Source organism: Pristiophorus japonicus, chromosome 2 (genome assembly GCF_044704955.1).
Source record: "Pristiophorus japonicus isolate sPriJap1 chromosome 2, sPriJap1.hap1, whole genome shotgun sequence".
Lineage (NCBI taxonomy): Eukaryota > Metazoa > Chordata > Chondrichthyes > Pristiophoridae > Pristiophorus > Pristiophorus japonicus.
The window spans coordinates 303379156-303394277 of NC_091978.1; the positions used below are offsets into that span (position 1 = coordinate 303379156).

A 15122-nucleotide genomic window follows, 5' to 3' on the forward strand; every position below is an offset into this window, starting at 1 on the left:
TTTGGTTTTTTTACCTTGGGTTTCTCTGCCCTCCACTTTTACTCATCTCCTTTCTGTCTTTTGTTTCTCCATTTTTTTTCCCTCTGTCTCCCTGCATTGGTTCCCAACCCCCTGCCATATTAGTTTAACGCCTCCCCAACATCACTAGCAAACACTCCCCCCAGGACATTGGTTCCGGTCCTGCCCAGGTGCAGACCATCCGGTTTGTAATGGCCCCACCTCTCCCAGAACTGGTTCCAATGCCCCAGGAATTTGAATCCCTCCCTGCTGCACCACTGCTCAAACCACATATTCATCTGAGCTATTGTGCGATTCCTACTCGGACTAGCACGTGGCACTGGTAGCAATCCCAAGATTACTACTTTTGAGGTCCTACTTTTAAAATTTAGCTCCTAGCTCCCTAAATTCGTCTCGTACTACCTCATCCCTTTTTTTTACCTATATCGTTGGTACCACTGTGCACCACGACAACTGGCTGTTCACCCTCCCTTTTCAGAATGTCCTGCACCCGCTCCGAGACATCCTTGACCCTTGCACCAGGGAGGCAACATACCATCTGGAGTCTCGGTTGCGGCCGCAGAAACGTCTATCTATTCCCCTTACAATTGAATCCCCTATCACTATCGCTCTCCCACTCTTTTTCCTGCCCTCCTGTGCAGCAGAGCCAGCCACGGTGCCATGAACTTGGCTGCTGCTGCCCTGCCCTGATGAGTCATCCCCCTCAATAGTACTCAAAGCGGTGTATCTGTTTTGCAGGGGGATGACCGCAGGGGACCCCTGCACTACCTTCCTTGCACTGCTCTTCCTGCTGGTCTTCCATTCCCTATCTGCCTTGAACCCTTCACCTGCAGTAAGACCAACTCGCTACACGTGCTACTCACGTCATTCTCAGCATCGTGGATGCTCCAGAGTGAATCCACCCTCAGCTCCAATTCCGCAACGCGGTCCGTCAGGAGCTGGAGGTGGATACACTTCCCGCACATGTAGTCGTCAGGGACATCGGAAGTGTCCCTGAGTTCCCACATAGTACAGGAGGAGCATATCACGTGACCGAGCTCTCCTGCCATGACTTAACCCTTAGATACACTTAATTTGGCGACAACACTGTTAACAGGTTACTTACTGATATAAAAAAGAAAAAGAAAAGCTACTTACCAATCACCAGCCAATCACTTACCCCTTTGGCTGTGACGTCACCTTTTGATTACTTTCTACTTCTTTTTTGCTTTTTCTCCCGGCTGGAGCTGCTCAAGCTGGGCCTTTTGTAGGCCTCACCAACGCCACGAACTCCCGCCTCTGACTGCCGCTGGGCCTTTTGTAGGCCTCACCAATGCCACGAGCTCCCGCCTCCGACTCCATTGGTTCCTCCCAAGCATGCTAATTAACTTAAAGACTAGTCTAGAATTCCCAATTGCAATGGTGCAGCTATGGCACTGGGCTTGTTTTACATCATAAATGTCTCAGGAAATTATGGCATTAATGACATATGTCATTATTTACACCAAACCATACATTCTTGGAGCTTTTACGCCATTCCGCCAAAACCCTCACTAAAACCGTGCACAATTGATAATTGCACCATCCCCCAGTTAAGACTAAGCAATTGCAAGTAGCCAGGAATTATGCCAGTTTTTTTTTCCACTGTAGCCACTGAGGCTGAAAAATATGGCACAGGTTAATGTACTTACATTAATGAGCTCAAACTAATAGATTAAAGTAAAATAAAATCTCTGTTCTTTCTTGATATTTTAAATTCTTAGATAAAACCCATAAAAACACTTCATTATTGTTTGTTAAATGGTGTTTATTGTGTGCACGGTGTAGAGCAGTGAAGTGCCTGTAGATGCCATTGATGAAACGAGTGTGGGAGACATTCGCTCAGACCAGTTTTTAGGCTGCAAATACTTTTAGCATGCATCAGAAGCTGGAGGCACAAAGCCCGAGGCTCATTTGAAATTGAGCCTTGAGATCAGAATTCTGGTGAGCTGCGAGGTATCTTGAGGCAGCTTATCTGTTTCTTCCAGATCCATTTGGGCCAGCTGAGACACCAGCAGCAGCCCTCATGTAAGTCCTTGGCGGGCTTGAGACAAATGGGAGGCGGCGAACAAGAGCTAGCAGCAGCTCGCAGTAATGCTGTGCAGCCAGAAGAAGCACTCCTGCTCCTCCTGGCTCCACATTAAGGCAAGTTAAGAAGAAGAAAAAAAAACATATTGGTGGCCTCCAGCAGTCCCTTTAAGGACAGTTAACTATGCCATAGAACTTGCTGGAAAAACTGAGCATGCTCTGCTCAGTTTCTGACCACGTTTGGAGAGGGGTCCTTAAACAGGTGTTATCTCAACATGAGCATATGCAAGCAGGCATGCTTAAATATCGCCCGAGCCAATATGGCGCAGATATATTACAGATGGCCGCGGGATGCCCGTAAAATTGGACTTTTTTGTCCGTCAAACAGACAAAACAAAGTCCAACTGAGCACCCCACCCAACCACCACTCCACCCTCCATTTGTTTAAGCGGAAACATTTACCTTAACTTACTTTCTCAAGGTGACTGGAATCAGTCAGATCCTATCTGGAGTTTTGCATTCATTTCTGGGCACCACACCTCAGGAAAAGTATACTGACTTTGAAAGGACTGCAGCCCAGATTGACCAGAAAGATACAGGCCCGAAAAGTGTTAACTTATGAGGACAGGTTGCATAAAATTGGCTTGTATTCCCTTGAGTTTAGAAGTTTGAGGGTGAGCTAAGCAAGGTGTTTAAAATGATAATGTGATGGTGAATCCAGATTAATTGAATATAATCTTAAAATTAAAGCTAGGACAATGAGAAGTGAAGTCAGAAAGCATTTTTCCACCTACAACGGTAATGGCAATCTGGAACACTCTTACCTAAATACCTGTGAATGCTTGGTCAATTGAAATTTTGAAGACTGAGATCGATAGATTTTTTTCTGGGTAAGGGTATCAAGGGATATGGAACAAAAGCAGGTAAATGGAGTTGCAGTACAAATCAGCCATGATCTGACTGAATGGCAGAACTGGCTCGAGGGACTAAATGCCCTACTCCTGTTCCTACATACTAATGTTCCTAAGTACTAATGTTACCTTCTAAATAAATGGTTAAAAAACCTCTAAATTAGAATATTTTCAAATAAATCTCTCTCGTGTGCACACACACATATAAGACACTAGTATATCACTGCCTCAGAACAATGGCTAGTTGATTTCACTGATGAAGCAAAAGAATGCACTAACTATTTCTGCTCATCATTCTGTTTCATTCTTTCTCTTCTTAGTCTTTCTCTCCCTTTCTGTTTGGCTCTCACATATTTGCTATCATTGTCAAATCCCTCTATTTGCAATTTATTATTTCATTCTTTTTCAAGTTAAAGGGGTTAGAATTGCTGAATGAGTTTACACCCGATAACGAAAAAAATAAAATTAAAGTTGAAATTTAAAAAAAGGTCAGAAAACAAGCAGCAGGGAATGGGACGTGAAAAGGGATGTTAGTACAACCAAAATTAGAGTGAAATTAAGCTTATTTTTAAAGAATTGTCTTCGGGTATTTAATTCGAGATTAGGAGTAATATTGCAGTTACAAAACTACTAGCATTTATTGCTCAATATTTAAGTAGTTAAGTGTCAGTGAATGAACTAAATGCCTCAAAAAAAAACTGATATCACTGCTTCAAAACAACAGCTAGCTGATTTCACTGATGATGAACCAAAAGCATGCAACTACCAGCAATCTATTATTATATTTATTGACACAAAAGCAAAATACTGCAGATGCTGGAATCTGAAATTAAAAAAAACAGAAGATTTATTCCCTATCTTCAAAAGGGATATGCAAGATGCTTTAATACCAGATGGGTAAATAGCAATATGTGGTCTCTACTGAACCAGAAAGGTGTCAGCTGAGTGGCCCATGAATTATTCTGAGTGTGCCACAAATGATTCTTCTTTGGCCTTATTAGAAAGTTAATCATTCACTGATGCTGGAATCGGAAACAAAAACAGAAAATGCTGGAAATGCTATGCCTTGATCTCTCTCCACAGATGCTGACTGACCTGCTCAGTATTTCCAGCATTTTCTGTATATATTATATTTGTTGACTTCTTCCTCAAAGGTTCATCATTTCACAGATCCAGAATACACATTTTAAATATCTCCTACAATGTTGGTTCTCAACTTTTTTCTTCTAAAGTCATTTGTGGGAGGAAAATACTTTATGTTAAAGGTACTTCCGCTTAGATCTCTCTTTTAACCTGTTTGTACAAAAGATTTGAAAACTTTGCACCCATTAAGAATGTACTATCTGCAGAATAAAGATCTCAAAGTACCTCCCTTATTTATAGAGTGTTGGGGCTGAAGACACACAATTAAGCTCGTCATAAAAATGATATAGATGGAAACATTACATCAATAAATGTATTAATGATAAGCTCTCATCTGTGTTACATCATGCCACAAGTTAAAATTTTAAATGAATGCTTAACTTTCTAATCAGACCAAAGAAGAATCATAGATGTTCAAAGGAGGGCAGGTTTACAATAAACAATGAGCACACACATCACTGATGTTGCATCACTTAATTGTACTCAAGTTTATGAAGTTTGCCAAACACATCAAAAGTCAAAGTACAATTGCCACTAAATTTCTGTCCACTTTGATCCTTCACCCTTCAATTATATTTTGGACTCCAACAAATTACTACATGGGAATCTAAAAGGATCACTTGATTCCGAATCTCCGATCCAGCAGTGGTGGTCACAAATAATGCAAGTTAACTACAGCATGCAAAACGCTGGTGCATTAATTTTGTGCCTTAATTTACTCAGCTTTGGGGTAGAAGGATCAGGATTGTGCAAGTCATCATCATAGGCAGTCCCTCGGAATCGAGGAAGACTTGCTTCTACTCTTAACATGAGTTCTTAGGTGGCTGAACAGTCCAATACGAAAACCACAGTCTCTGTCACAGGCGGGACAGATAGTCGTTGAGGGAAGGGGTGGGTGGGACTGGTTTGCCGCACACTCTTTCCTCTGCCTGCGCTTGATTTCTGCATACTCTCGGCGATAAGACTCGAGGTGCTCAGCGCCTTCCCGGATGCACTTCCTCCACTTAGGGCAGGTGTTTGGCAAGTAAAATCTAGTCTGCCCCTAATCTCAGGTGAAATATTCATAGGAGGCAAAGTTCTTTTACACAGAGAAACAGTTAAGACAGGTGTCAACACAGAGTTACTTTGCACAGTGATATTTGTTATGGTCTGCCTTCCCAAACAAACAGGTAACAGTGAGAATTTAGTGGCAAACAATTTATACCTTTAGTACTGGAACATTAACACGATACTCATAATTGCAGTAAGACGGTGCAAGTTTGACATATGGGCAGCACACTTAGATACATAGAGTGTTACCCAAGAACATGGATCAAAGTTCACCATACATATGGCAAAGTTCAAATGAATCAACTATTCGGACACTCTCAACTCTGACTGCTTCAAATTCGTTTAAGATCTAAGCCAGCAAAATATGAGGGAACAATTTGAAATCACCATTTTTTTCTGATCAGTATATGTTCTTGATATGGCACAGAAGGAGGCCATTTGGCCCATCGTATCCGTGCTGGTCTAAAAAGAGCTATCTAGCCGAATCCCACTTTGTAGCTCTTGGTCCGTAGCCTTACAGATTATGGCACTTCAAGTGCATATCCAAGTACTTTTTAAATGTGATGATGATTTCTGCCTCTATTACCCTTTCAAGCAGTGTGTTCCAGATCCCCACCACCTGCTGGGTGAAAAAAGTTCTCCTCAACTCCCCTCTAATCCTTAAATCTGTGTGTCCTGGTTATTGACCTCTCTGTTAAGGGAAACAGCTGCTTCCTATACACTCAACTAGGCCCCTCATAATTTTATACACCTCAATTAAGTCTCCCCTCAGCCTTCTCTGTTCCAAAGATAACATCCCCAGCCTATCCAATCTTCTCTCATAGCTAAAATTCTCCAGGCAACATTCTCATAAATCTCCTCTGTACCTTCTCTAGTGCAATCACATCTTTCCTGTAAGATGGTGACCAGAACTGTACTCTAGCTGTGGCTTAACTAGTGTTTTATACAGTTCTAGCATAACCTCTCTGCCTTTATGCCTCGACTAATAAAGGAAGGTATCCCATATGGCTTCTTAACCACCTTAAGTACCTGGCCTGCTACCTTCAGGGATCTGTGGACATGGACTCCAAGGTCTCTCTGTTCCTCTGCATTTCTCAGTACCCTACCATTTATTGTGTATTCCCTTGCCTGGTTAGCCCTCGGTAAATGCATTATATCACACTTCTCCAGATTGAATACCATTTGCCACTTTTCTGCCCACCTGACTAGTCAATTGACATCTTCCAGCAGTCCACAGCTATCTTCCTCGCAATCAACCACATGACCAATTTTTGCATCACCTGCAAACTTCTTAATCATGCCCCCTACATTGATGTCTTAATCATTAATATATAGCACAAAAAGCAATGGACGAAGTACTGAGCTCTGTGGAATCCCACTGGAAACAGCCTTCCAGTCACAAAAACACCTGTCGACTGTTGCTTTCTGCCACTGAGCCAATTTTGGATCCAATTAGCCACCTCCCCTTGGATCCCATGGGCTTTTACTTTTTTGACCAACCTGCGTGTGGGACCTTGTCAAAAAAACATGAAATCGGTACCTACATCCAACAACAGTTCATCTTTCGTTTTTACTGGTTGGGGTTTTCTCTTTTCTCCTGCTTCCTGGTCATCATTTTCACCTTCTGACATTACAACCACCGACAGTGCGGAAGACGAAGATGATGTAGAATCTGAATCACTGTGAAACAAAATGCAAATTAATTATCTCAGTGCAAAAAAAAACACACACATCATAGAAAATACTCTATGATGTAGACCTTTCCGTACTATTTGGCTTTGTTATAAAGTACAATGTAAACTGAAATAGCATAATCAATACAGCAAAAATCTAAAGGGTCAAAGTGTGTTAAAAAGAGAAGCCTGAAGGCTCTGTGCCTCAATGCGAGAAGTATTCAGAATAAGGTGGACGAATTAACTGCGCAGACAGCAGTTAACAGATACGATGTGATTGGCATCACGGAGACATGGCTCCAGGGTGATCAAGGCTGGGAACTCAACATCCAAGGATATTCAGCATTTAGGAAGGATAGGCAGAAAGGAAATGGAGATGGGCTGGCGTTGCTGGTTAAAGAGGAAATTAATGCAAATGTAAGGAAGAACATTAGCTTGGATGATGTGGAATCGGTATGGGTGGAATACCAAAGCGCAGAAAACGCTAGTGGGAGCGGTGTACAGGCCACCAAATAGTAGTAAAGGGGTTGGGGACAGCATCAAACAAGAAATAAGGGATGTGTGCAATAGAGGTACAGCAGTAACCATGGGCGACTTTAATCTACACATTGATTGGGCTAACCTAACTGGTAGCAATGCGGTGGAGGAGGATTTCCTGGAGTGTATTAGGGATGGTTTTCTCGACCAATATGTCGAGGAACCAACCAGAGAGCTGGCCATCCTAAATTGGGTGATGTTAATGAGAAGGGACTAATTAACAATCTTGTTGTGCGAGGCCCCTTGGGGAAGAGTGACCATAATATGGTAGAATTCTTTATTAAGATGGGGAGTGACAAAGTTAATTCAGAAACTAAGGTCCTGAACTTAAGGAAAGGTAACTTTGACGGTATGAGGCGCGAATTGGCTAGAATAGACTGGCAAAGGATACTTAAAGGGTTGACGGTGGATAGACAATGGCAAATCTTTAAAGATCATATGGACAAACTTCAACAATTGTACATCCATGTCTGGAGTAAAAATAAAACGGGGAAGGTGGCTCAACCGTGGCTAACAAGGGAAATTAAGGATAGTGTTAAATCCAAGGAAGAGGCATACAAATTAGCCAGAAAAAGCAGCAAACCGGAGGACTGGCAGAAATTTAGAATTCAGCAGAGGAGGTCTAAGGGTTTAATTACGAGGGGGAAAATAGAGTACGAGAGGAAGCTTGCCGGAAACATAAAAACTGACTTCAAAAGCTTCTATAGATATGTGAAGAGAAAAAGATTAGTGAAGACAAACGTAGGTCCCTTGCAGTCAGATTCGAGTGAATTTATAATGGGGAACAAAGAAATGGCTGACCAATTGAACAAAAACTTTGGTTCGGTCTTCACAAAGGAAGACACAAATAACCTTCCGGATGTACTAGGCGACTGAGGGTCTATTGAGAAGGAGGAACTGAAGGATATCCTTATTAGGCGGGAAATTGTGTTAGGGAAATTGATGGGATTGAAGGCCAATAAATCCCCAGGGCTTGATAGTCTACATCCCAGAGTACTTAAGGAAGTGACCCTAGAAATAGTGGCTGCATTGGTGATCATTTTCCAGCAGTCTATCGGCTCTGGATCAGTTCCTATGGACTGGAAGGGTGCTAATGTAACACCACTTTTTGAAAAAGGAGGGAGAGAAAACGGGTAATTATAGACCGGTTAGCCTGACATCAGTAGTGGGGAAAATGTTGGAATCAATCATTAAGGATGAAATAGCAGCGCATTTGGAAAGCAGTGACAGGATCGGTCCAAGTCAGCATGGATTTATGAAAGGGAAATCATGCTTGATGAATCTTCTGGTATTTTTTGAGGATGTAACAGGCAGAGTGACAAGGGAGAACCAGTGGATGTGGTGTATTTGGACTTTCAAAAGTCTTTTGACAAGGTCCCACACAAGAGATTGGTGTGCAAAATCAAAGCACATGGTATCAGGGGTAATATACTGACGTGGATAGAGAACTGGCTGGCAGACAGGAAGCAGAGAGTCGGGATAAACGGGTCCTTTTCAGAATGGCAGGCAGTGACTAGTGGAGTGCCGCAGGGCTCAGTGCTGGGACCCCAGCTCTTTACAATATATATTAATGATTTAGATGATGGAATTGAATGTAATATCTCCAAGTTTGCAGATGACACTAAACTGGGTGGTGGTATGAGCTGTGAGGAGGATGCTAAAAAGCTGCAGGGTGACTTGGACAGGTTAGGCGAATGGGCAAATACATGGCAGATTCAGTATAATGTGGCTAAAAGTGAGGTTATCCACTTTGGGGGCAAAAACAGGAAAGCAGAATATTATCTGAATGGCGGCAGATTAGGAAAAGGGGAGGTGCAGCGAGACCTGGGTGTCATGGTTCATCGGTCCTTGAAAGTTGGCATTCAGGTACAGCAGGCGGTGAAGGCGGCAAATAGTATGTTCGCCTTCATAGCAAGGGGATTTGAGAATAGGAGCAGGGAAGTCTTACTGCAGTTGTACAGGGCCTTAGTGAGGCCCCACCTGGAATAGTGCGTTCAGTTTTGGTCTCCTAATCTGAGGAAGGATGTTCTTGCTATTGAGGGAGTGCAGCGAAGGTTCACCAGACTGATTCCAGGGATAGCTGGACTGACATACGAGGAGAGACTGGATCAACTGGGCCTTTATATACTGGAGTTTAGAAGGATGAGAGGGGATCTCATAGAAACATGATTCTGACGGGACTGGACAGGTTAGATGTGGGAAGAATGTTCCCGATGTTGGGGGTAGTCCAGAACCAAGGGACGCAGTCTTCGGATAAGGGGCAAGCCATTTAGGACTGAGATGAGGAGAAACTTCTTCAGTCAGAGAGTTATTAGCCTGTGGAATTCCCTGCCGCAGAGAGTTGTTGATGCCAGTTCATTCGATATATTCAAGAGGGAGTTAGATATGGCCCTTACGGCTAAAGGGATCAAGGGGTATGGAGAGAAAGCAGGAAAGGGGTACTGAAGGAATGATCAGCTATGATCTTATTGAATGGTGGTGCAGGCTCGAAGGGCTGAATGGCCTACTCCTGCACCTATTTTCTATGTTATTATGTTTCTACAATACCCGCTTGATTTAGTGGCAAACAGATACAAATCAATGAAAACAAAAATCAGATAATTCAATTCCATTTGGCACTATAAAGAACAAGAATTTCACACTTTGCAGAATAAATAAAAAGCAAGCTATTAAAGATATAAAGTTTGATTTCCTACAATAATAAAATGTTCCATTACTGTATAGTTTAAGCAATCTTTCCTGAAGCTGCCTCTGTCGACAAGAACAGAAAACTGTACAGTTCAAGATACCAGAATGTACATTTGCAGTGCCTCATCTCCAACCTCCCTTTCCTCTCCAAAGTCCTTGAACGCGTTGTCGCCTCCCAAATCCGTGCCTATTTTTCCCGCATTTGAATTACTCCAATCCCGTTTCCGTGCCTGCCACAGTATTGAAACAGCTCTCATCAAAGTCACAAATGACATCCTTTGTGGCTGTGGCAAAGGCAAACTATCCCTCCTAGTCCTTCTTGACTTGTCTGAAACCTTTGCCACGGTTGACCACTTCTATCCTTCTCCATCGTCTAGCTGGGTGGGACTGCCCTGGCCTAGTTCCATTCTTATCTATCTAATCGTAGACATAAAACATAAGAACATAAGAAATAGGAACAGCCCCTCAAGCCTGCTCCGCCATTCAATAAGATCATGGCTGATCCAATCATGGACTCAGGTCCACTTCCCTGCCCCTCCCCATAACCCCTTATCGGTTAAGAAACTGTCTATCTCTTTCTGCAATGGCTTCTCTTTGCACCCAGACATCTTTACCTCTGGTGTCCCTTGAGGATCTATCCTGGTTATTTCTCATCTACATGTTGCCCCTTGGCGACATCATCCGAAAACACAGCATCCGTTTCCACATGTACGCTGATGACACCCAGCTCTACCTCACTACCACTTCTCTCGACCCCTCCACGGTCTTCAAATTGTCAGACTGCTTGTCCGAAATCCAGGACTGGATGAGCAGAAATTTTCTCCAATTGAATATTGGGAAGACCGAAGCCATTGTTTTCGATCCCCGTCACAAACTCCATTCCCTAGCCACTGATTCCATCCCTCTCCCCAACTTCTGTCTCAGGCTGAACCAGACTGTTCGCAACCTTTGCATCATATCTGACCCTGAAATAAGCTTTCGGCCACATATCCACAGTATAACCAAGACCGCATAGTTCTACCTCCGTAACTTCACCCACCTCCACCCTTGCCTCAGCTCATCCGCAGCTACAGCCCTCATCTATGCCTTTGTTACTGCTAGAATTGACTGTTCCAACTCACTCCTGGCTGGCCTCCCACATTCTACCCTACGTAAACTAGAGATGATCCAAAACTCGGCTGCCCATGTCCCGCTCACCCATCAGCCCTGTGCTTGTTGACCTACACTGGCACCCGATTAAGCAAAGCCTCGATTTCAAAATTCTCCAGAGGCTCAGCCCGCCCTATCTCTGCAATCTCCTCCAGTCCCACAACCCCTCCCCCCCTTTCATAACACTCCTGTGAAGCGCCTTGGGAAGTTTCACTACGTTAAAGGTGCTATATAAAAATAAGTTGTTGATGTTGTCTACTTAAGTCAAAGACTCAGCTCAATTTTCGCCACCATTCTGCGCCTTTTTTTGGTACCCACTGTTTTTTCTGGAGCAAACTAAAATGTGCAAATTTCGCCAAAGTTTCTGCGCCATCATAAACTACTTCCGGCCGATTTTTTTAGTTCCTGATTTTATGACGTCACCGGGGGGGGGGGGGGGGGGGGGAGGTCGGCTGCCGGCAGCGCTATTTCTGGCCATTTAAGCAAGTTTGGCCAACTCAAATTTTTTTCAAAAACAGCGCAGTGCACCGTTCTGAAAAACCTCAAACGAATTTAAGAAAATTGGCGCAGAAGATAAGAGTTCCACAACCCGGGATAGCAGCGGCCGGGGGGGACCATTCGGCCCAGGATAGGAGCGGCACCGGCACCGGGGGAGCATTTTGGCCCGGGATAGGAGCGGCACAGAGAGCAGAGGGGCATTCAGCCCGGGATAGGAGCAGCACCAGCACCAGGGTCCTCCGCCTTTCGGCCCGGGTAAGTAGCTGCACTGAGGCTCTACAATGGCTTATGTCTTGCTGCATCTTATATGTTTCACTTTGCAACCTCAGCCCTTCAGCGTATCCCTCGTTACCCTGGCAACCTCAGTTTTTTGGCACAGACCTTAAGGTCTACGTGTGCCGCTCCAAAATGAAAGTTTATTCCGGCGAAACTTAGCACTTTTTTTGGCGCAGTCGGCCACTAAAAAAAAAAAATCAGACGTACCTCTGCAACTGCGCCAAATATCGGCAATGTAGAAAATTGGCCCCTCAGCGTTACAAGTTTCAGCTCAGTCTTATTCTCGCAGGTACTGCAATGCTGGTCACTTTGCCAGTAGACCTTTCAATAAACCCGCTACTTTCCTTCCTCCTTGGATGTGGATTTTTAAGCAAACATGTTCTGATGAATGTTGCTCATACTTGCTAATAGTCCTAGGCTGGACAATTGACCTTCACTGCATCAATTGCGATAGTCCACAAACAGACCTGTCTGGCTTAAAGACATATGCTCCACGCCTGCATCCTTTTTTTTTTAAGGCTATGTAAAATCACTTTGTTTTAAAATACAACACTTAAGCATAATGCAATTACAAAAGCCTTTCAGTGGAAAAAAAGAGAAATCCAAAAATACAATAATGTCCAGCAGAATGGAACAATTAACAATTATGGTCATGAACAATTATGGCAGGTGAATGGGAACCTATGCAGGGAGACAGAGGGAAATAGAATGGTGGCAGAAGCAAAAGGTAGAAAGAAGAAAAGTAAAAGTGGAGGGCCGAGAAACCCAAGGCAAAAAGCAAAAAGGGCCACATTACAGCAAAATTCTAAAGGGGCAAAGTGTGTTAAAAAGACAAGCCTTGAAGGCTTTATGCCTCAAATGGGAGGAGTATTCGTAATAAGTTGGACGAATTAACTGCACAGGTAGCAATTAATGAATATAATATAATTGGCAACACGGAGACATGGCTCCAGGGTGACCAGGGCTGGGAACTCAACATCCAGGGGTATTCAACATTCAGGAAGGATAGACAGAAAGGAAAAAGGAGGTGGGGTAGCATTGCTGGTTAAAGAGGAAATTAACATAATAGTAAGGAAGGACATTAGCTTGGATGATGTGGAATCTGTATGGGTGGAGCTGCGGAATACCAAAGGACAGAAAACGCGAGTGGCAGTTGTGTACAGACCACCAAACAGTAGTAGTGAGGTTGGGGACAGCATCAAACAAGAAATTAGGGATGCATGCCTAAAGGTACAGCAGTTATCATGAGCGACTTTAATCTACATATAGATTGGGCTAACCAAACTGACAGTAATACGGTGGAGGAAGATTTCCTGGAGTGTATTAGGGATGCTTTTCTAGACCAACACGTCGAGGAATCAACTAGAGGGCTGGCCATCCTAGACTGGGTGATGTGTAATGAGAAGGGACTAATTAGCAATCTTGTTGTGAGAAGCCCCTTAGGGAAGAGTGACCATAATATGGTAGAATTCTTTATTACGATGGAGAATGACACAGTTAATTCTTGAGACTAGGGTCCTGAACTTAAGGAAAGGTAACTTCGATGGTATGAGACGTGAATTGGCTAGAATAGACTGGCAAATGATACTTAAAGGGTTGATGGTGGATAGGCAATGGCAAACATTTAAAGATCACATGGATGAACTTCAACAATTGTGCATCCCTGTCTGGAGTAAAAATAAAACAGGGAAGGAAGCTCAACCGTAGTTAACAAGGGAAATTAAGGATAGTGTTAAATTCAAGGAAGAGGCATATAAATTGGTCAGAAAAAGCAACAAACCTGAGGACTGGGAGAAATATAGAATTCAGCAGAGGAGGACTAAGGGTTTAATTAGGAGGGGGAAAATAGAGTATGGGAGGAAGCTTGCCGTGAACATAAAACGGACTGCAAAAGCTTCTACAGATATGTGAAGAGAAAAAGATTAGTGAAGACAAACGTAGGCCCCTTGCAGTCAGATTCAGGTGAATTTATAATGGGGAACAAAAAAATGGCAGACCAGTTGAACAAATACTTTGTTCCTTCATGAAGACAGAACCTAACAAATAACCTTCTGGAAATACCAGTGGACCGAGGGTCTAGTGAGAAGGAGGAACTGAAGGAAATCCTTATTCAGCGGGAAATTGTGTAAGAAAAATTGATAGGATTGAAGGCCGATAAATCCCCGGGGCCTGATAGTCTGCATCTCAGAGTACTTAAGGAAGTGGCCCTAGAAATAGTGGATGCATTGGTGATCATTTTCCAGCAGTCTATCGACTCTGGATCAGTTCCTCTTGGCTGGAGGGTAGCTAATGTAACACCACTTTTTTAAAAAGCAGGGAGAGAGAAAATGGGTAATTACAGACCGGTTTGCCTGACATCAGTAGTGGGGAAATTGTTGGAATCAATTATTAAAGATAAAATAGCTGCACATTTGGAAAGCAGTGACAGGATCGGTCCAAGTCAGCATGGATTTATGAAAGGGAAATCATGCTTGACAAATCTTCTCGAATTTTTTGAGGATATAACTCGTAGAGTTGACAAGGGAGAACCAGTGGATGTGATGTATTTGGATTTTCAAAAGGCTTTTGACAAGATCCCACACAAGAGATTGGTGTGCAAAATTAAAGCACATGGTATTGGGGGTAATGTATTGACGTGGATAGAGAACTGGTTGGCAGACAGTGAGAATGTGTAAAAGGGTTGCGAAAGTGGTAGATGACTAGAGAAGGTGGCAAAAGGATGGAGATAGGGAATCATGGGAAAATTGCTAAAGAAATGGTCAAGATACAGACAACTGCAGAATCAACAGAAAAAAAAAGGGTTACCAAGAGTTGAAGTTGAGGTTAGACACGGGTCATGAGAAAGCCCAAGGCAGCACAAAGAAAGAAAGCAATTCTAGATAGGAAGGGAAAAGTAATAGCTTCTACTGATAAGGAGGAAGAGAAACTAATTGGGTTCTTTACTGATAAGGGAAAACAGTGTAGCAAAGCTATAACTAACCTACCTGACACCAGCCCTAATTGGGAGACTTTCTTGCCTGCCATTGGACGTACTCGGGGGGGGGGGGGGGGGGGGGGGGAGGCAGAAAGGGATTGGATAGACCAAGTGCTAATCAAATGTGTTCTGTTTTGAAAATGTATATCTACTGTGCTT

The 15122-nt window shown here is 43.3% G+C and overlaps 1 protein-coding gene across 3 annotated transcripts in view; it reads right to left on the reverse strand.

Annotated features, from left to right (window-relative positions):
- naf1 (nuclear assembly factor 1 homolog (S. cerevisiae)) overlaps nucleotides 1–15122 on the reverse strand; it is a 348207-nt gene that overhangs the window by 276476 nt on the left and 56609 nt on the right. For all 3 annotated transcript variants that reach the window (XM_070865108.1, XM_070865118.1, XM_070865127.1), the window contains exon 3: nucleotides 6713–6848. In XM_070865108.1, coding sequence (XP_070721209.1) covers nucleotides 6713–6848 — 136 coding nt within the window. The remainder of the gene's footprint in view (nucleotides 1–6712; nucleotides 6849–15122) is intronic.